General features: G+C 26.1%; 1 protein-coding gene across 4 annotated transcripts in view; it reads left to right on the plus strand.

Moving 5' to 3' along the window:
* The first annotated feature begins 453 nt into the window (after positions 1–453).
* LOC136091562 (hemicentin-1-like) overlaps positions 454–21,810 on the plus strand; it is a 160,077-nt gene continuing 138,720 nt past the window's right edge. For all 4 annotated transcript variants that reach the window (XR_010644080.1, XR_010644081.1, XM_065819247.1 and 1 more), the window contains exons 1-5: positions 454–556; positions 14,331–14,385; positions 14,637–14,685; positions 17,039–17,320; positions 18,971–19,023. Coding sequence is in view for 2 of the 4 variants with exons in the window: in XM_065819247.1 (XP_065675319.1) it covers positions 548–556; positions 14,331–14,385; positions 14,637–14,685; positions 17,039–17,320; positions 18,971–19,023 (448 nt within the window). In the remaining 2 variants the exon portion in view is untranslated. The remainder of the gene's footprint in view (positions 557–14,330; positions 14,386–14,636; positions 14,686–17,038; positions 17,321–18,970; positions 19,024–21,810) is intronic.

A 21,810-nucleotide genomic window follows, 5' to 3' on the forward strand; every position in this document is an offset into this window, starting at 1 on the left:
GACTGTTTGTTTTAACACTATTTAATGTATATAAAGCTCAAATTTAATATAACTTAAAGTCTCTCATATGTGCTAACGCTCTATTAAAACTTTTTTATATAATAAATTATATTGCATACATTTAATACTTAATTGTACTAGTAATTAGTCACATCTTAAAAAATTTAAAGAAGTTTTCGAGTCAAATATGGAAAAAAAATGGTTACACCATTTTCTGGCTATTAACAAAAGTATTTTTGAGGTATATTCAGTAATTTAAAAAAAAAAACTTTATTAGTGTATTGAGTCAAACCATTGTGAAAACTTTTTCTTTATTAATTTTTAATTAGGATACAGCATTTCTTTTAAAATATGTGACCTAATGAAATAATGAGTAATAAATAATTAATAAAAAAGACAATTACTTATTTAGTTGTTCCAAAACTCTAATACAAAAGTAAGTTTTAAATTACTGCAAAAATTTTAAGCATAAACATTTTGTACATTTTAATGGCAGCGAACAGACGACATATTTAATAGAAAATAAAAATAAAATCAATTGGATGGAATGTTTTTGGTATAAACTTTGTAATCACCTTGATATTATATATATGCGCTATATATTGATTTAAATCTGTTTTTTTTTTTGTTTTTTTTCACTATTAACTATTAATCTTTATTACAAACTTTAAACAAATTTATAAAATAGAGAAAAAAATAGAATCAAGAATAATGATCGCGGAATCTGGAAAAATGTAATAAGGTCGTATTATTGAGAACCAAAAAAATGATTGGTTTGATACCGAAAACACTTATAACTTAAATTTGAATAACATAATATGATGTGAAAGTGAGCTTTTTTTCTTTTGAATTATTTAGGGTAGTTGTGGCACGTAGTAATTAAAGTATTGAATTTTTGGAATTGTTAGTTTCTGTGAATATTGGTCATAGTTCTCTTAATAAAAAAATTTTTTTTTTTCAAGTCGCTGCTATTTTAGTTTCCATAAATAGAAATCATTTATCTTTTTTATCAAATTTATCTGTCTAGTAAGCTATTTTCAATAAGCTGGTTTTATTTTATAATTTTTTTTTTATAGTTTTGACAACAATTCACATTTTTAAATAGATTTTATTTGATGTGTAATAAAAACTCTTTTTTCCTCGTTCCATTTTGTTACAACCCCATAACATATGCGGGTTATTTTTACAAGAAATGTAACATAAACACACACACACACACACATACAGTATGATGCAGATTTAAAATAACATCAAAAGTTAAGATCTTGCATTTAATTAAATGATCTTTTTTAAATTATTAAAACGCTCAATAACTTACTAGATTAATTCTTTATATGTAATGCATTGAAGATTGCAATTTTATTTTATTCAACAAAAGTTGATGATAACCTGTATCTTAATTTAAATCTTTTTAATAACACTTTGTTTTTTCTTACCACAATTCTGATTGACGTCAAATATAAATATGAAATATAAAATTTAAAATGTCAAAAAATGTCTCAACATTTTTTCATTATCGTAGTTATGGTGTTTACTCTTTTCTTGTATCTTAATCCTCATGTAAATCTAATTTTAATGTTATTCTTGAAATTTTTCCTAAACTTATAATAAAAAGTTGTTTATTTTATTTTATATAAATAGTTTTAAAAATATACATATATGTTACTATTTTGGCAAATAAAGTTACTCTTCAATTTTTAATGTTACCTTTTTACTTGAATATAACTTTTAACATGAATATAGTATTAAATCTATAGTTAACCAACCACCAACAGTTATATATTTTACTTTTAATTTTTTCAATAAATATATTGTAAATTATGCGAACATATTAGGTGGTTTTTTTATATTATTTTTTCCTTTTTTAATTGAATATTACTCTTTACATAAATATCGCTTTTTAAATATACCTCAAACTAATTGTTATTTGTTTTATGTTTTTTATATTTTTCAATAAATAATCTATAAAGTATTCATATTGTAAGGAGCTTGGTAATAATTCAAAATAATGTCTTCTCCTTGGCCAATTGTAATGTTATTAAATGGCAAAAAGAACAGACAAAAGAAAAAAAAAACTAAAGTGATATAAGTATTACCCGGCGGGCACGGGTATGTTGATTACGTACGTACAATATATGTACGTTCCGTTCGTACGTACATATATTGTACGTGCGGACGGATAGTACAATTTTAGATCAATTTTGGTTCAGAATGGAAATACTGAATGACGTCCAAATCTGAACTTACAATGTATATTAAATTTGGACGTTCCGTTTTGGTCCAAATTGGTCGTACATTGTGAATACGATTTTGGTTCATATTTGAAATACTGACAGACGTCCAAATGAGAACGTGTAATGAACTATCTATTGGACCTGCGTCTAATAAGTTTGTTTACTGCACGTTTTCGTATATACGAAGAAAAAACAGATTTTGAGCCTATTTGGAACAAAAATACTCAAAGTCACATTTAATCATTCTTATATTATAATTTCTTTATTATATTTGTAATATCTTACATTTTTACGTAAAGAACCTTACTTGACATTTTACATTTTCGTTTTCTTGACTTAAGCAAAATGACTAAAACGAATAATAAAAAAAAATAAAAAAAATCATGTGATCATAAAGATTTATTATGAAAAAAACTTTTAGAATGGTACACTTCATGTATAGTAGGGTGGAGTGATTTTGGAATCAGAACTATAGTAACCCTGGAGTAAATAGATTATCAAAAAATAATAATAAAATGTATAACATATACTTGCTAATAATGCCTGGAAAATGGCTGGTTTACAAAAATCTACATTTATTAAGACTTAATCTATTTTCGAGGAAAAGCACCGTTTTTTAATTTTTTTTTAAAGTGGGCATGCGCATTGCGCGTTGTATTGTTGTTTTTAGATAATTTTTAAATTATAAATTATAAATAGCAAAGCAATTTATAGTAAAAATGCCTAAGAGAAAATCCAGGAAAACTCGTTTGAAAATAGTCTAAAATACGAAGGTCTCCATCAGAAATGCCTTCAGCTGATCTTCCAACATTTTGTCAAGTAGGTCAGTTTTTTATTTCACTAAAAATAATAACCAAAATATTTCAAAACAGAATCTACTAGAAGAGGTTGAGAATTCTCTTAGTACTTTGTGAAATAAAGTAAACCCACGTCTACCTCTTCTTCAGAGAAATTCAATCTTAAGAAAATTAAGAAATCTTTTTGAAAGAGTAAAATCTATAAACCGAGGACGCTGTAAATCTTAAGGTAAGGAGTATCAAGACTTGAGTTTAGATAAACTCTTTGATGTTTCATCATGTACTTGTGAATGTAATGACAGAGATGTTAAGTGTAGCATCATCAATTTCCAAGTAAAGCACATCTTGTGTATTTGTAAAACTAGAAAGGTATTTGATTAAATTTTTTGTATATTATTGTATATATGTGAATATTTGTTGTTTTAATAAGCAGCTGCAGTTATTGTACTAAGAATTTTTTATTATACTTTGATTTCACTTCAATTAAACTAAAGTAGTTGATTGTTTTCAAAAATTATATTTTGGTCCCTTCTGAAGACAGGACATATATTCGTGACCAGAAAAACAAGATTGGTCCGTATAGTATTTATCAGCTAGGAATAGCTAATTTAAAATCTGGTACATTTATTTTGGAAAAACTAGGTCAAGTAGAGCTTAACGATCATGTTAAAATGCCTTACGCCTATAACTCAGTGAATGATTCTGGTTGCATATCTGAAGTTTCAGCATCCGATCCAGATGTTTTGGTAACATATATATGTATACTTGTATATCCATATATATATATATATATATATATATATATATATATATATATATATATATATATATATATATATATATATATATATATATATAAATGTATATATATATATATATATATATATATATACATATATATACATATATATATATATATATATATATATATATATATATATATATATATTTATATATATATATATATATATATATATATATATATATATATATATATATATATGTATATATTGCATACTTGGGCAACGCTTAAACAGCTTTGTTTCAACAATTTTTAAATATTGGCCCTAAAACGTGTGCTGCTTGAGATGTATGGTTGTTTTTTTAAATATTTTAATAACTAAGTATTTTTAGAGGTAAATGATTCTGAAGAAGAATATGATCCATTAAAAAGTTCTCAATAAAAATTAATTAAACTTGTTAGATTTACAATGGAGGCTGTCAGGAATATAAAATTTTTGTACATAACAAGTTTAGATGAGAACTTCTTATATATGCTATATTAAAAGCTTGGAAAAAAAATCATAAGTTTTACCATTGTTCATGCCCATTAGGAGAGGAGAGGGTGAATATAAAATGTTAAGGGATTACGTATAGATAAAATATTTTGCTTTTTCAGTTTCTTTTATTTATTTCATAGTTTTTTATATGTAGGTATAATGTCTCATCTCGTGCTGCAGCTGCACTAGCATATGCTCTACTTCTTGATTATGAAATCATTAAACATGGAGATTCGAATCAAGTTGTAGATGGAAGCAAAATTGAGAGGTTGATACTATTTCATTATGTAAGTTAGACAAATATAAGTACATTTCTTTGTTTAATAATTCATATAAATGCTTGTTTACAAACCATTTAATACATTATTTAGCTTAATATAATACTTTGAGTTGTTTTATAGAGAAAAGAAGAAAATAATGTCAAGATATGGTGATCAACCTGATAATAATTTAAGTAACTTGGTGTGTTTGGGTGTTGATGGTAAAGATGGTAAGAATGTTCTTCAGTTTAAGGATGTCGTTGAAAATGGAAAAACTCGTTTGTCGAGAGTTTCTGAAAAAGAACATCATTTAACTTTTACTAATGAAATAGTTTTAAAAATGGTTCATATCTCTCTCATAAAAATATTTCGTTAAATGGTGAAACTGGTTTACTTTAACGTGAAATTTTATATAATGTTCTGAAAGAGTATGATAGTATGACACCTTATTGGATGTACTTTGCATCACAATGAACTTCCAGTTCGAAAAGTATCAAAATAGCTGATGGCAATTCGAAGTGTCCAAATAAATTTTCAGGATCTATTGGAAACGAATTTCTATAGATTTCTATCTTAACCCACAAGTGAGTTTTACCAAAATTGATACTCCAGTGGAGATACTAAATATTCTGATTGAAGTAATTAGTGGTTTAAGTCATGATCAAAGACTATTGTTTGAATATAGTCTTGGAATTTCTAAAGGGTTTGTCAATCCCACATTTTTTCGAATAAAAAGTGGTCCACTAAACAACGCAAGATGGTTGACTTTAGCAATTAGAATAATGGCTTTGTATACTCGTACTGAAGCATCATATCTAGAGAATGTAAGACTTGTGAATTTTATTTTACAAGTGAATGCATGCATTTGGTTTCTTATCAAAAGGTCTTTTTAACTTATGGATTCTCCAAGTATATTCTTTAAAATGACAGAACAGATAAGAAAGCAAGATGAGGAAATACAGAATATTTGTTTAAAAAATCTAAAAACTAATTCATATTGTCTATTGCCTGAGAACTTTTTATATTGTATGCTTAGAGATGAAGATTCTAAAATAAGGGAATAGGCGTTACTAGTCAGTGAAAAACTCAGGACTTGAAAAGATAAAGATTGCCCTGTTACAAATATTGCTAATATTGACATGTACTTTCAAGCAACGTTTTGGACAGAATTAATTGACTTTAAGAAAAGCAATGAACCGGCATCAACAATATGGTTGATAGATGATCAAATCGATGCACCAATTGCAACTAAAAATGTTCTGAACTTACCTGAATTTCCTTCTCATGCGCAGAGCGTAGAACGCTTTGTCAAATTAGTTACAGAGGCTTGTCACTAAGTATATGGCAGAGAAGCTCTTCATAAATATATTTTGACTAAACTAAAATCCAGGGAAATTCGACCATATTTTGAAACTAAAAACAACTTTGTGGTTTTTTGATAAATATTTTTGTAATGCATTTGATGTTAATAAAACATCTTTATATGAATGTAATTTCTTTTACTTTTTTAATTGCGAGTAATGTGAAAGTTTGTATAGGATTTAGTACCAAATGCAGTAGTAGGGTAGTGGTAAAGTGTTAGACTAACATTTGCAAGATATTTAATTTAGAAATATTTTGCATATGCTCATCCCTTTGGCAATTAATATCTTATATTCGTGAATTTAAGTGTTTATAATGTTAAGTATAATAAAAAAAAAATTAAAAACATGTTTGGATTTTGGTGATGGTCTCAATGACTATTTTTATTACCACTAATTGAACTTTAAAAAACTAAAAATAACAAACATAAGTAAACTTTGTACAGACAGTTTAGTTATATAAGTAATTTTAAGTTTGCTGTTTAAAACTTGATCGTATTTTATTTTATTAGATGTGCGTCAAAATGAGGTTTAAAAACTAGCTAAAAATAAATTAAATGTTTAAATGCGTATATTGCTTATATATCAATATTTAAAATAAATTTTTTATATGTTATTGTTAATTTATTTGACCATTTTATTATTAATAAATTTATTTCAAAAAATAAACTGCTGACTGGTTTTTATATTTTTATTAATTGGTTTTATAAATTGCCGAAAAGCGTGAAATTTAAGAAATATTGCGTTTTTTCGCCTTTTTTCGATTAAGTCGATTAAGCTTGCCATTTTTTAATTTGGATGGCTGAAATTTTTCATGAGCTCATATTATACCCTGTTCAAGTTACTTCTGGGTTACTAAAATTGAATTTCCAAAAAAGTATGAAAGTCACTCCACCCTAATGTATAGTATACTACGTCATAGAATCTAAAATATAAAACTATTTCATACTAACTGATCAAAACAAGTAAAATATTTTAAACGCCATACTACTTTTTTTCAAGATAAGAACAAATTAACTTGTCTAATAACTTAAGACATTAAATATATCCAAAGAAACGTGCTTATCTTTTAAATATATTTAAACTTTATTAAATAGTTATTACTCTCTCAAAATTAAATAGATTCATTTTATTAATAAAAACATTTAAAATGTGAAAATAATGTACCTGTAATTAAACTTATGGTGTTTCTTTTTGTAAAGGATTTTTTGTATTTGCCCTCCATGTTGTAACAAGCCATTAACTTGTTGGTCATAAACCTATTATAAAAACTTTATTTTTATATAAATTCTCTTACTGCAATTAGATAATTTGAAGTCAAACCTGTTTTTTTATTTTATTTTTTAAAAAAACGATAAAATACTGCTATCATTAAACTTTTTGAAGGCAGATAAATAGTTTTACATATCTAAAATTTTAAAGACGCTATTTAAAACTAAGGTATTAAAGAAGAGTATTTAACAAACTTACAGTAATATGATTGCTTTCACATTTGCATGAAATGAACTGCCACCAACCATTGTTAATTGTTTTTTCTTAAATCAATATGATATATTATTATAATATATATTACTATATACAAAGTTTTTTTATTATATATATATATATATATATATATATATATATATATATATATATATATATATATATATATATATATATATATATATACATATATATATATATATATATATATATATATATATATATATATATATATATATATATATATATATATATATATATACATAAATAAATACATACATGCATACATGCACACATACATACATACATACATACATACATACATACATACATACATACAAACATACATACATACATACATGCATACATACATACATACATACATACCTACATACATACATACATACATACATACATACATACATACATACATACATACATACATACATACATACATACATACATACATACATACATACATACATACATACATACATACATACATGCATACATTATCACTTATTAGAAGCTGATCTTTTATAATTTCTAACAAATGTTGTCAGATTGAATCTGGAAATACTAAAAGAAGTATTAAAATGTTTGGCTAAAGCTGTCAGCTTTAGCCAAACATTTTATTATTTCTATTAGTATTTCTAGATTCAAGGTATTTTGACTATTCACGAGTACTTGTCATAACAATATGAAATTTGTTTAAATATTTTATGTGTCTAACATTTTTATCTTTCCATATAAAATAGTGTTTAAATAAGGTTAGCAACCAATCATTCAGAGATGTTAACTGATGTTTACATGTTTTTAACTCAATAATTTTTTTAGGTCATTGCGCAAAATGCTTTTCATTTGGAGCTCCTTTAACCCATACTTTAGAGATGGTCAGCTCTTCTTCAACTGACCCTTCCAGCCATACTGATCTACACCAAGACACGTTTATTTTTTTATAATAGAAGCTATAATATCATAATTATATCTTAATAAAAACAAATATAAAAGAGTTCTAGACATAAAAAGTTTTATATAATGATGAAAACAAATATGAAAGAGTTCTAGACATAAAAGGAAGTCTCCCAATTATTTATATAAATAAGCTTCTTCATAGATTTACATTTTAAGTTTAGAAAAAACCGAAAATTAATTTTTTTCATCATTGTGCAATAATGGAAACTCTGAAAAACCTATTTTTTCATTTAAACAAACACATTTTCTTTAAAAATATGCACAACTTATAGTTCTTTAGACAAATTTATTATACTGTTTGGTGCAAATCAATGATATATTAATCTGCATTGATTGAGTTGGAGTATCAAAGACATTGTCTAAATATTTAGTAACAATAACATAACATTGAAAGGTACCATTAATGTTTTAGCCTTTATAAAAGCAATAAAAGAGTTATTTTCTTTTTGCAGAAATTTTAATTTCTAAAGTTTTTTTTAGGTAAATTTCCAAAACAATGTTGATACTCAGATTGTCGTTTTGAAACTTGAGACATTAGATTGGAAGAATTCCATATGTTTCTTTTCATTTTTTAAAGAGAGTTCTCAAAAGCAAAACTTAATATTCTGTTAAGAGAACGTTAATGATTACGAGAGTCTTCAAATAAGTGCAAAAGATTATGCACATTATAGAATGTAAATGTACGGTCATATATATGTTTAGCTTCATTAACAAAATGCTTTAGTAAATCATTTGCATAATCTAAAAATTGAACACGTAGATGATCATCATCTTCTAATAATATGATCATTGCAAAAATTAGGACCAAAAAATGTTCAAACAAGTATATAATAAAAATAGTCAAAATCTTTCGACTTCCATCTATCCAAGGCATTTAAAGTTCTAGTTTGCCGAGCAAACTCACTTGGCATACATCCATTATTACTCACCAATACTTGAGATACCTCTAAAATTTGAGCACCAGATATTTTCCCATCGTGTCCTTTTTTCAGATAATTTAAGATGCGACTCATTGCACCTAAACATACAAGATGCATGTAATCTAGTGTGAAAGAATAAATGCAATCAATTCCAATTCCAGTTATTGGTGACATTGATCATTGATGATTATTGTGATATTCAAACTGTTCAAATGTAATTTATATCTCAATTGAAAATGTTCATCGTAATTAAATACCACTCTTCCTTCATGAGTTCCATGAATAATGCACCTTTCTCAGGAATAATAACCAGAACGAGGGGCTATGCACTTTAATAAGGCTCTGGAAGGTGCATCACAAACAAGAGATTCAATCTCTATGCTTATCTGGCCTCCATTAAACATAATTCAGGCGTACCTTAACTCATTTCATTCAATAACAAAATCTAACAAATATTTATTAATATTGTCTGGTTTATGATCACCATAAAAGATAACATTAACAAGTATATCAAAATTATCAAAGCATGCAAGAACTGGCCACATCTGCATACTTGATGATTTAAAAAAAGGAATTCAATCAATATTTATTTATAACTTGACAATATTACCAACAACCTTTTTTTCACTTAAAATACTTTTAATTTCTTTAAATATTAAATAATATGCATAATCCCAACCACATTTTCTTTCTACTGGTAGTTTTCTTGGTAATTTTAAAAGAGTTCTTGCATCTTTGGGTAGAGAACAACCATTTTCACAAAGGATAGATAAAAGTTCATTATCAAATGAATGAGTCCAATGATTTATAGTTGCATATTGAGCAAGCTTTTTATCTAATGATGACATCTCATCCTCATTAGTACAATCACTACTGTATTGTTTACTACAATCTGTAATGTTACTATCAAACTCACTACTGTTCGGATAGTAGTTATCACTTAAGTAAGCATTATCGCATAAAAAAATTGTCTGACGTACTTAGACTTTCCAATATTTCATTGTCACAATTCACTGAATATAAGTCATCAAATGAAGAAGAAATAGTTGTAGAACCAAGCAATGTTGATTTTTCTGTAAGAAGAGAAAAATTAATAACATGTTGTTTAACAACTCTCTCATACTAACTTTACGAATCTAAAAGTGTATTTACTTTTTTATTAACACCTTTCCATTTTTTTACATTGGATGCCATTTAAAAAAACACTGAATTTTAGATATAAGTTGTGCTGATTCTCAAAAAAAACTTTTAAATGTAATAATAGAAAATAGCTGATAACGCCAAATTTTATTTTTTTGTAAATATTCATTAAATATATATTTGAAGTTTAGTTGCTATTTTAGAACTATTATTTTAAAAAATTTAAAGGTTCTTTTCTAATCCGAGAACGAACGAACAACGTTTGGACCTACAATGTTCGTACATTGTAGGTACTTGTGCCCGCTGGGTATATCCACATGTTCTTTTTTTCACTTAAATTAGATTATTTTCGGTCATTTTTCAATAATATTTTTTTACAACTTGCATACAGTTTAAAATATTGAATGTATATTATTATTTTATTGACTGCTGGATAATATTAACTATTTGCCTCAAAAATGTAAATAAAATATAATATTGAAGAAACACCTATAACTTTGCCATCAGACTCAGAAACAGTATACTTGTATGATGGCAGTAACAAAATTGACTTTAGTACCATTATTTATTGAAGTTATTAAAGTAAAACACTTCTTGATGACATTCCCAGTGAATTTAATAACTTAACAACTAACAATTTTGATAAACCTTAATTAAATATTTTAATTTTACGAATTTTTTTAATTTACAAAATTACGAATTTTTTAAACTTGAATTAAATTTATGAGAATAGGGGGAAGGATAAACAATGGTATCACTAAAAAACAGTTGAATCAAAATTTTTTTGGTAACATTTAAAGATCTTTACGTAGTTTTTAGCTTGAAACCGGGTCGGTGTATAATTCTGCAAGAATCGAAGAAAATCTCTCTGTACTACTCTGTACACTTTTGAGATAACACGTGGTCAGTTCGGATTACTTCAATAAATAATTGCAAAACGACCACAGGAATTTTTTACCCTTGGCAATTGTACTATATTAAATCTTGACATAACCATTGATGTCGTAGTTCAAGCTAACACCTACAATTTAAATCAAACTATTTACTTGATAAATTTTTTAAATATATTCAAAAGTGTTTTGCTTTAGACTTTTTGTTACAAACCTCTCCAAGTTCTTAATTAATTAAGTCTAATGTTTCAGCGAACTTTACAAAAAAATCAATAACAAATAACTCTATTTGTTAATATGCTACTTATCATTGATCGGTATTATGACTAAGGCTAAAGCTGCTGCAGGTCCTTTTATCTTTAAAGCTCAATTTTTGCAAGATTTAAATGAGAGCAAATCGATATCACAATAAACCTAAAAATGCAAATTTCTCCTGATAGAGCCCAAGAAAAAGCCTAAGGTATATGCCGTAAAAATAGAAATTGACCATTCTATTCCAATCCTCTAATCCCCAAATTTATTTTACCACACATTTTAAAATAGCATGTTTTTTTTACTTGAAGTATTTAAAATCATCTGCCATTCGAAAAAAAAAACATGAAAGCAAAAACGATTTGCTCAACAATATATGTTTCACTTAAACACAACAACAGTTATAAAACTCTGTAACAGCTATGAGTTGAATAAGTTGAGAGTTAAAAATCGCTGCAGTGACTTTTGTGATGGCGTAGGCCCTTTACACACCTTGCTTTACTAATTCATTAAATTTAGTTAGCAAAAATATTTTTGATATTCTGTAATAAATCTACACATTCTTTAGTGCTTCCATTCATACATGAACAATCCTGACAATGGCGCCAGCCAAAGACAAGACATCAGTGCTTAAAAAACTATCAGACACACATTGGTCAGCAAATGCTGAGGCAACAAGTGCTTTGCAAAAGGCTTAGAAGAATATTCAAGCTTTTATAAATACCATTGTAACTGAAAAACGTACAAAAGGCGAAACTCAATAAGGGGCGCTTCAGCATGGAAAATGCCTCTGTGAATTAGAAACTTGCAATTTTAAACACGATACCACAAAGATTCAATAAATCAAAACTAGCTTTACAAGGTGCCTCTTAAGACTTAAATAAAGCTGTTGGTTTATTTCATTTCTTGTTTCAGTATGTTCAATCGTTCAGAAGTTCGACAGAATTGAATAAATTTGAGAAATATCTGGAAGAATCGTCCAAATATGAAATATATAAAAAAGAAGTCAAAAGAGTAAAAAAAAAGTTCACTGAGAGTACTTTTAAAAAAGTTATCCTGCTTGAAATAGGTGAATTTGGAGTTAATATGCTATCTGCTATTATGGGTCAATTAAAAGCAGTTTTATCTCACAGATATGTCAAATATTCAGATATGACCTGCAGATTTGGGTTCATGAATAAATTTCAAATATTGACTTGTATGGAAGTGATAGAACATAGTGGTGCTTTAGCAGCACATTATTCCAATAACATTAAAATCAGCTTGGGAAAGTTAATGATTCATTTTTGGTTTTAGGCCGTTACACAAATATATTTTAATGATATCAAAACATGCAAGGAGTTGAAGATGTATCGCATTTTGCTTTACAATAGTTTGGTTGAAACCTTTCCAAATTTTTTAGATGCTTTTAGAAATTACCTCAGCCTAGTGGGAACAAATTGTTTAGGAGGAAAAAGTTTCTCGTAATTAAAGCTTAAAAAAAAAATGAATGCCGTACTAGATTTAATCAAGATCGGCTCGACATGCTTTCTTTGATGTGTTTTGAAAGTAAGGTTCAGACAACTCCTATTTGATGACATTGCTGAACAATTTGCAGGTCTAAAATCAAAAAGTTTTCTCTCTAGTTTTTAAATACATGGCTGAAAAATTAAATGCTACATTCCTTTCACCTTTTTTTAGTCAAAGTGATCCCCAACTTACCTGTGCCTCTATCCACAGATACCCTTAGTCCACTCCTGGTTATAATAATACTTATTAATAACTCATATTAATTAATAATATATAATAATATATGCTATTAAATTAGAAAAGGAAATTAAACGCACTAAAAAGGAAAATGGAAATATATCTTAGTGAAATAGAGAGATAATTATACTATAGAGCTTTTCACAGTCTTGTGTTTTGTTTAACAATTTTTATTATAATTGGTTCAGCAATTGTTATTTTTTTGTACTATAGTAGGTTTTATAGAATAGTATGCAATATGGTTCTATAAAAAAATTGTATTATAATCAGGTCAGGTTATCCTGTCACTGGTTACATGTAACCCTGTTTTATGCCTTGCTGTTTAGTATGACCCAATTTTTAGGCAAAGGCTAAGAGAAGCCAACTCCGACTAAAAACACCCCTATTTTTCGGCTCTTGGCTGTGTAAAAGTTAGAGATGGTGTCTTGATAAAATTATTCATCTGGGGCAAATGTTAAATGCATCCGACTACTGTCATGTAGCAGGCCTCCTAGACAAAACCTAAGGGGTAAACAGATTCCATCTGTTTACCAGCCGCGCACCCTTTCTTCATCTATTAGGCTGTTGCACATGTATTTATAATACATTTTTTCTGGTTTATAATTTTGAATGCTGCATCTTCTTAAATCATAGCACGAGTTTTGCTTGTGTCTCTGTTTTTATGGGTACCAATTTTTTTTATTTCCTAGTAAAAGTATAGCTCTTAAACTCAGTTTTATGGTTCTGAGGCTGGTAGTCAGGTTTTCCAAACTTTTTAATTTAAATATTTTTTACGAGTAAATTAAAAAGCAAAATGACGGCTTTCATTTTTTTAAATATGCCAGACAAATTAAACTTGTTTAAGCTAAATTAGTTCTTTAGAAGAATTTTTTATAATAATATGTGGGTTTTAACATTTAAACTGTTAAAAAAGTTAATAAATGAAAAGTACCATTTGTTTTATTAGTAACCTTTGATTTTATAATCTTATACTCTTTGATTTCTTTCCAGATAAACTCTTTGTTAGTTTTGGTTCCACTATTTAAAAATGTTTACGGAAGTTTAGGTATGTTTTATTAAATGTTGAGTAAATTTATTTCTTATTTTTTATTTATATTTGCACAATTAAACATACAAATGACAAAAGTTTTTCTAATTATATTATAGTTTTTTTTTGTTGTATTATAAATGAATTAAGATTTGCTATTCTTTTAAACTTGTTATCAGTAAACTACTTATTATAACTTATTATTATTATTGAAGATAAGTTTTTAGCCATAAACCAATGGCTAAGTATAAAGTATTTTTTATTCTTAGAAAGTAATTGCAAATCACCAAAAGTAGCATATGATGGAATAATATTTGAGTAAGATGTTAAACCGATTAATTTAACTATATTTGTAACTGAGCAAAAAAAATGCTGTGTTCTACTCTTGTAACCAGGGCCGAAAACACATACACACATTTTTTTTTGTTAAGGACTGTGTTTTTATTTATTTATAAAAATCTAGATATAGAGAACTTTTTTGAGAAACTGACGATTGTGCCCCTCCACTTCAAAATCCGTGTTGTCGGCCATTTTAACTGATTACACAAAGGCTCATTGCAGTTTACGTTGTATAATGTTATAATAATAGTAAAAAAGTGTTGTAAAAAAGTAGATAAGCATTTTCTATAAATTACTTTTTTTGCACTATTGAAAAAAAAAAAAAAATTTTTATTCAATGAAAGTAAAAGATTAGAATAATATTGAAAACCCCACAAATGCTAAATTCAGACAGACTTTGAAAGCCAAAGGTAACTGTAAAAATATTTTTTATTATACTTTTTCTAAAAAAGCAATAAAGTTTTAAAAACAGAGAAAGTAATTTATTTGTAATATAGTCCATTTATGTAGTAACACTTTTCCAAGAGTTTGTTTGTTTAAATGTCATTTTTTGAAGCGTAGATATAGACCCTTCAAACCTAACTACGGACTAAACCTTTAACACAAAAAACTGCAATACCAGACTCTCTACAACCAAGGAGTTGAGTTATCTTTAAAATTTCTTATCTTTAATGCAATGTTTCAGTACACTGAAACGTTGAGTATCTTAATTATTTTAGATTGATACCTTTTTTTGGTTTATTATTAAAATTTGGTATTAAATGTCAACTTTTATACAAGCATTTCTCACAAAAATACCAAAGTGAGTACATTAAAAAATTGTTTTAATAATAATTGGAAATTTGTAATTGTACCTTTGACAATTTTAATATGAATAATCACAAAAAAATTTAACTATTACCACTAGCTTATCATTACAGCATTCAACATTGCTAATCATTATCACCACATCGCCGTTTTAATCATCATCATTAGATCACTTTTGGAATCATCAACACTATTACTTATTACCTCTAGAATATTATTACAACCATTAACAATAATAATAATTATCACAGGATCATTACAATAACCGTCAGCATTAACTCATCATTAGAAACATTATTATTAATAATCATCATCATTACATTTATCACAAATAAAATTTTTTTCTCTGGCTTTAAACATCAAAATGGCTTTTACTAACAAAGACCTTATAAATATCATACCTATATATAAAAAAGTTGTGTATATACTTAACATACCGTCATCCGTCATTAAAGCACTTTTTCGGTACCATAGTATTTATTTTCAAATTTTTTTTTGAAAACTCTTCCTTGATTCATATAAAATTTCATTAGAGTTTTATATTTAAAAAAATAAATTATCCGAAAATGTAAAGATTAAAAAAAATAAAACTGTAGTTTAATACTCCCGTTCTCCACAGTTTACATGCTTGATTTAAGCTCCCAGATTTCATGCGTGATTTTACCATCATACTAAATAAATTCATTTAGTATGAACCATTTATTTAGTACCACTGGCACCAATAACAGCAACCTTGCTAGTATCATGACCTAAGTTATTTATACCTTTTACTTAAATACTCAACTTCCAAACTGATTTCGGGGAAATCTTAATTATATGCGTTAATCAATACGGAGTTGAGTCTTAAACTCACGTTTGTGCTAGAAATAAAGACCATTTTTCTCATTCAAACCTTAAAGACCTAAAACTTTTTTCTTTTTATAACACTTTAAAAGGTTCATTCATGGAATTTATACCTTACTTGGGTTTGAGTTGGTGAATCATTGAAATAAAAAAAAAGTTGTTATGATTAAGTATTTCAATACAGGTTATTGTCAAGTAAAAATAATGCAATAGCTAATAGTAACTGATATGAATTATTTTACTATATCAATAATAATTTTACTGTATTATTCACAATGATTAACTGATATGAATTATTTTAGAATAATTATTTTACAATAAATCTTTCACAACAACTATTACACAACAAAATTCATTTTGTAAAGTCCTGTTATAATATATGGATAAGATTTTATTTAATAATATATAATAGTGGAGTAATATACGTAATATATAATGAAAGAGTTCACAATAAAAAACATTGACAACAACAAAAAATGTTCCCATTTAAAAAGCAATGTAATTGTACAAAATAAAATAAATGTAAATTAAGAAATCACTACTGTAAAAAAGCTATTAAAAAAAAGAGAAAGAAAAGAAGAATTTTTACTTATAATATAATTAATTATATTAAATATTATTCGATGTCATTTAAAAATAGTTATAAATGTTCGTAGTTCCTACTTTTTATGTTTTTACATAGAAAACTTGGATGTTGGGAAGATAAACAAACTAGAGCTTTGAAACGGCTTGGTGATTTTGAAACTAATCCTTTGTATAATTGTTATATACAGGCAAGAAACGAAAACTATGAAATCTTTTCATTACAATTTAATCACCAGTGCTGGGCTGGAAACGGTATATCATATCAAATGTTTGGAAGATCGAATAAGTGCAATTTGAATGGTAGAGGTGGTACTTGGGCAAATGAAGTTTACAAAGTAAACAACGATACTCTTGATATCAACAAAACAGAAGAGTTCAGGTGACGAAAAAATAATCAAATTATTTCTGTTGAATGTTATATTCTTTTAATATATTAGTTCATATTATATATATATATATATATATATATATATATATATATATATATATATATATATATATATATATATATATATATATATATGTATGTATATATATATATATGTATATATATATATATATATATATATATATATATATATATATATATATATATTTATATATATATATATATATATATATATATATATATATATATATATATATATAAATTAGCAAAAACCAATTATTTAACTTTTATCTTCTACTTTAGGATTCACCAATGCTGGATCATCAGGAACTCTTCCTGATGATCCAGCAATGGTGAAACTTAAAGTAGAAGATAAAAGTTAGATAAGTGTTTTTTACTAATTTTTTATTGCTCTGTTCTTTAAGAACATTGAGCACTCTATTTGTAAAATACACTTACATAATTTACATATATATATTTATATATATATATGTATATATATATATATGTGTGTGTGTTTATATATGTATATATATATATATATATATATATATATATATATATATATATATATATATACATATATATATATATATATATATATATATATATATGAATCTATATATATGTATATATATATATATATATATATACATATATATATATATATATATATATATATATATATATATATATATATATATATATATATATATATATATATATATGCACAAAATTTTTTTACTTTTTACTTAACAATATAAGATTAGTAAACTTTTTGCAGAAAACTATTATTTGTCTTTCTACAGTTTTTTTTCTTTGATTTCTACAGTCATTGTCAAAGTTTTTATTAATTTTAAGTTTCTGTCTTTTAACCTCTAAAATTAAATTTTGTAATAAATTTTGGAATATTTTCCTGATTAGATTTTCTTTAAATTTCGTATACATAATCTAGCTTGATGACAATTCAATGTTTGAATATTAGTTTTAAACAGTCGAAGAGTAGAGATAATTGTAACTAATTTCGTTTCTATATAGTAAGACAAATAGATAATCTTTATATACAATTTGCAAAATATATTGCAACCTTAGTGACTTAGTTGAAATGTGTTGGCTAAGAATGCCCCAATTCCTGACTATAGATACGGGCAATAGTGAATTTGTTTTGCTTGATTAAGTTGAATTTGTTTAAAAAAGTTAAGTTGAACTTGCTTGAAAATGAGTTTACTGATAAATTAGACAATTATCTTATGAACTTATATGAATAATATAACAATAAAACAAAAATGTAAAAATATTTAATAAAAAATAAATATGTTATATATGTTTTTAAAAAAGCAAAAAATAGTAATTAAATGCTTTTTTATTTGTTTTTATTGTTTGCTATAAGTTATTCTTTGAAAAATTTGTTAGGATTTCACTTTTTTTATTTTAATGCTCTCTAAAAACATTTTATAGCAATTTTTTATTAGATGGATTTTACCACAAGACAAAATATGACCAATGAAACAAAAAAATCCAATATTTTTCCACTTTCAAATTATTTCCTTATTTCAAAAAAATATAAATTAGATAAAAAATGTTTCTATATATTTAATATCTATATTTTTATGTTGAATTTATATATATTTATTGTATTAGAAATGTTCTAAGGAAAAACTGTTCCAGTTACCAACCAACCAGCGATCTAGCAGGTAATTTTAAGAATATATATGTATATGTATTTATATTAACAGAGCATTACTTCTAGCTTAAAATAATAATTTTAGGACAATAGTAGCATCGTGTGTTTTGTAACTTTAAATTTTTTTTATTTATATGTTCTTTTAATTTCTTATGAACATAATGTCTTTAAACTTATACTTTTGAAATTGATAAAGTATTAGGGATATAATTAGAGAAAAAATATGTAATGCAAAAAACAGAAATTCAAAATTACACCTTTACTATTATACTATTATAGATTGGTCTATTTAAAAATTTGTTAAAAGCGTTAAATAAAGGTTTTTTAAACATGGCATTTAACAATAAATTAACGTTTTAGAAACACTTTAAGTTCTAATTGGGCAAAAAAAAATCTCTGTTATTATATATTATAAAGTACAGAATTGCGTTAACTGAGGGTACAAATTCCTTCAAAAATACAATTTTTCATAGAATATCACATATATCAGGCTTTATAGTAATTGTTGGATGGCAATGTTGAATTACAGTTAATTTCAGGAACACCTAAAGTTACTGAATGGTGATATTTTTCTATGAGATGATGCAGCACAATCTATTTACGCAACATCTGATTTTGTTTCATTAACTTGATTCACTTGATTGGAGGTTATACTTTTCATCTAGTGTTGATGTGTTGGAATTTATTACTTTAAAATGACTGATTTACGAGTCTTTAAGATTTTTATTAATTTAATTATGGAGTCTGATGGCGACGCCCGAATTCCAAAAAAGGAAAATAAGAGTGTTATATAATTCTACCAACAAGATTGTAAAAAAGAAATGATTAAGAAAGCTCGTGGTCGTGGAAGCCATTACAAAAATGTAAATGTAAAGTAAATATTTGAAGGAAAACCTGGAGAAGATTGAAGAAATAGATTGGAAACGAATCAAACAAGAACCTTACCAATGACAAAACTGAACTGAACATGAACTTTACTTGTTACCGAACCGAATCAGGACTTTAAAACTGTGGGGAACAAACCGAACCAAGCAAACTGTCTCTACCATAAGCAAGCCACAAAAAGGTTTTAAGTAATCAAAATTTTTCAATTTGCACAACAATACTTACTATAATACACGATGCGTTGCATAAAATATTATGTGCATGTGAGTAATTATGTAAAACTATGATATAGAAATATAAATATATATATATATATATATATATATATATATATATATATATATATATATATATATATATATATATATATGATATAAAAAAATAAAGATCGAAGAATTATAATCCAGAAGAATTCTTATATAAATATAATCCCGAAGAATTCTTCTAAAATATTTAAGTTTGTAGTTCTATATTCTAAACTTATTAAAACACATGTATTACACACAAGATATTGAACACTTAAAAACTTTTTAATGTCAAACTTCATAAAAAAACATTTAATTTTTACTATGTCCTCCTTTTGCCTTAAACTCAGCAAATATTCGCCGGGGAATAGATTCATACAAATTAGTTATAAAATCCTGGGGTATGTTGTGCCATTCTCTCTGAAGCATTTTAAAACATTTTTCGGCATTTTGAGGAGAAAGTTCAACCTTTTTTCTCTCCAGGTATTCCTGAATATACTAAATTGCATTCAAAACTGGACTCTGAGGAAGCCGGGTCAACAATTCCAGTACTCCTTCCTCTGCCATTTCATTCAAATAATTTTCTGCCTCTCACGAACAATTTTTAGGGTCATTGTCCTGCTGCAGAATAAAATTATGATTTATTAGTCTCATTCCGGAAGATACAGCATTGTGCCTTAGGATTTCCACACAACGTTCCTCGCTGAGTTGCCCCCCTATTTTAATCAAATCACCTGCTCCAGATGAAGATAAACAGCCCCAAACTTTTAAAAAGCCTTCTCGGTGTTTAAAAGTAGGGTTTAAACACTCGGGCTTATAGGCTTCTTCAATTCTTTTTCAAACATATCGGCGTCCTTTCTTTCAAAAAATTTCGAATTTGGATTGATCGGTGTACGGAATCCGATTATATATTTCCTGGGCCGAATCTTTGTGGTGTTTTGCATATCTTAGTCGTTTTTCTTCATTACCACACCGTAATAATGGTTTTCGAATTGCAACACGCCCTCTTAATCTCGATTTAAATATGTAACGTCAAATAAAAGAAGAGCTGACATTTTTCCCAGTTGCTAAGTTAATGTCTTTTTCCGGCTCGGTTGATGCTTTTTTCTCTTTCTGAAAGATATAGTTTTCAAATATTTATTCTTACCTTTTATTAGCTTAAGAGGTCTACCACTTCACTTTCTATATTTAAGGGAGCCAGTCTCTCTGATTTCTGAATTAGCATTTTTCGAATATATTTATTATATCAATATCATATTAAAATCAATAAAAAATCACGCATTGAAATCAATATCAAATAATCAATACGAAATAGAACATATTGAATCCAATATGAAATTACGCATTGAAATCAATACGAAATAAAACATATTGAATCCAATATGAAATTATGCATTGAAATCAATATGAAATCACGCAAATTCAACGTGAAATCACGCATTCATTTCATTCTGAACTCAAAACTTGATATTATAATATAAGAAGTTTACACTAAACTTGTTATCATAATATTTCGGCTATAGTTATTTTATTTAGAAATAAAAATTTATTATTTTATTATTTTAACTATTTGTATTTTTATAAATAATATTTTACAATTATTTTAAATAATTTTCTATTTACTTAGAAAGGTTAATATATATCGTATAAATAAACATATTTGGTAA

The sequence above is a fragment of the Hydra vulgaris genome, chromosome 15 (genome assembly GCF_038396675.1).
Source record: "Hydra vulgaris chromosome 15, alternate assembly HydraT2T_AEP".
Classification (NCBI taxonomy): Eukaryota; Metazoa; Cnidaria; class Hydrozoa; order Anthoathecata; family Hydridae; genus Hydra; species Hydra vulgaris.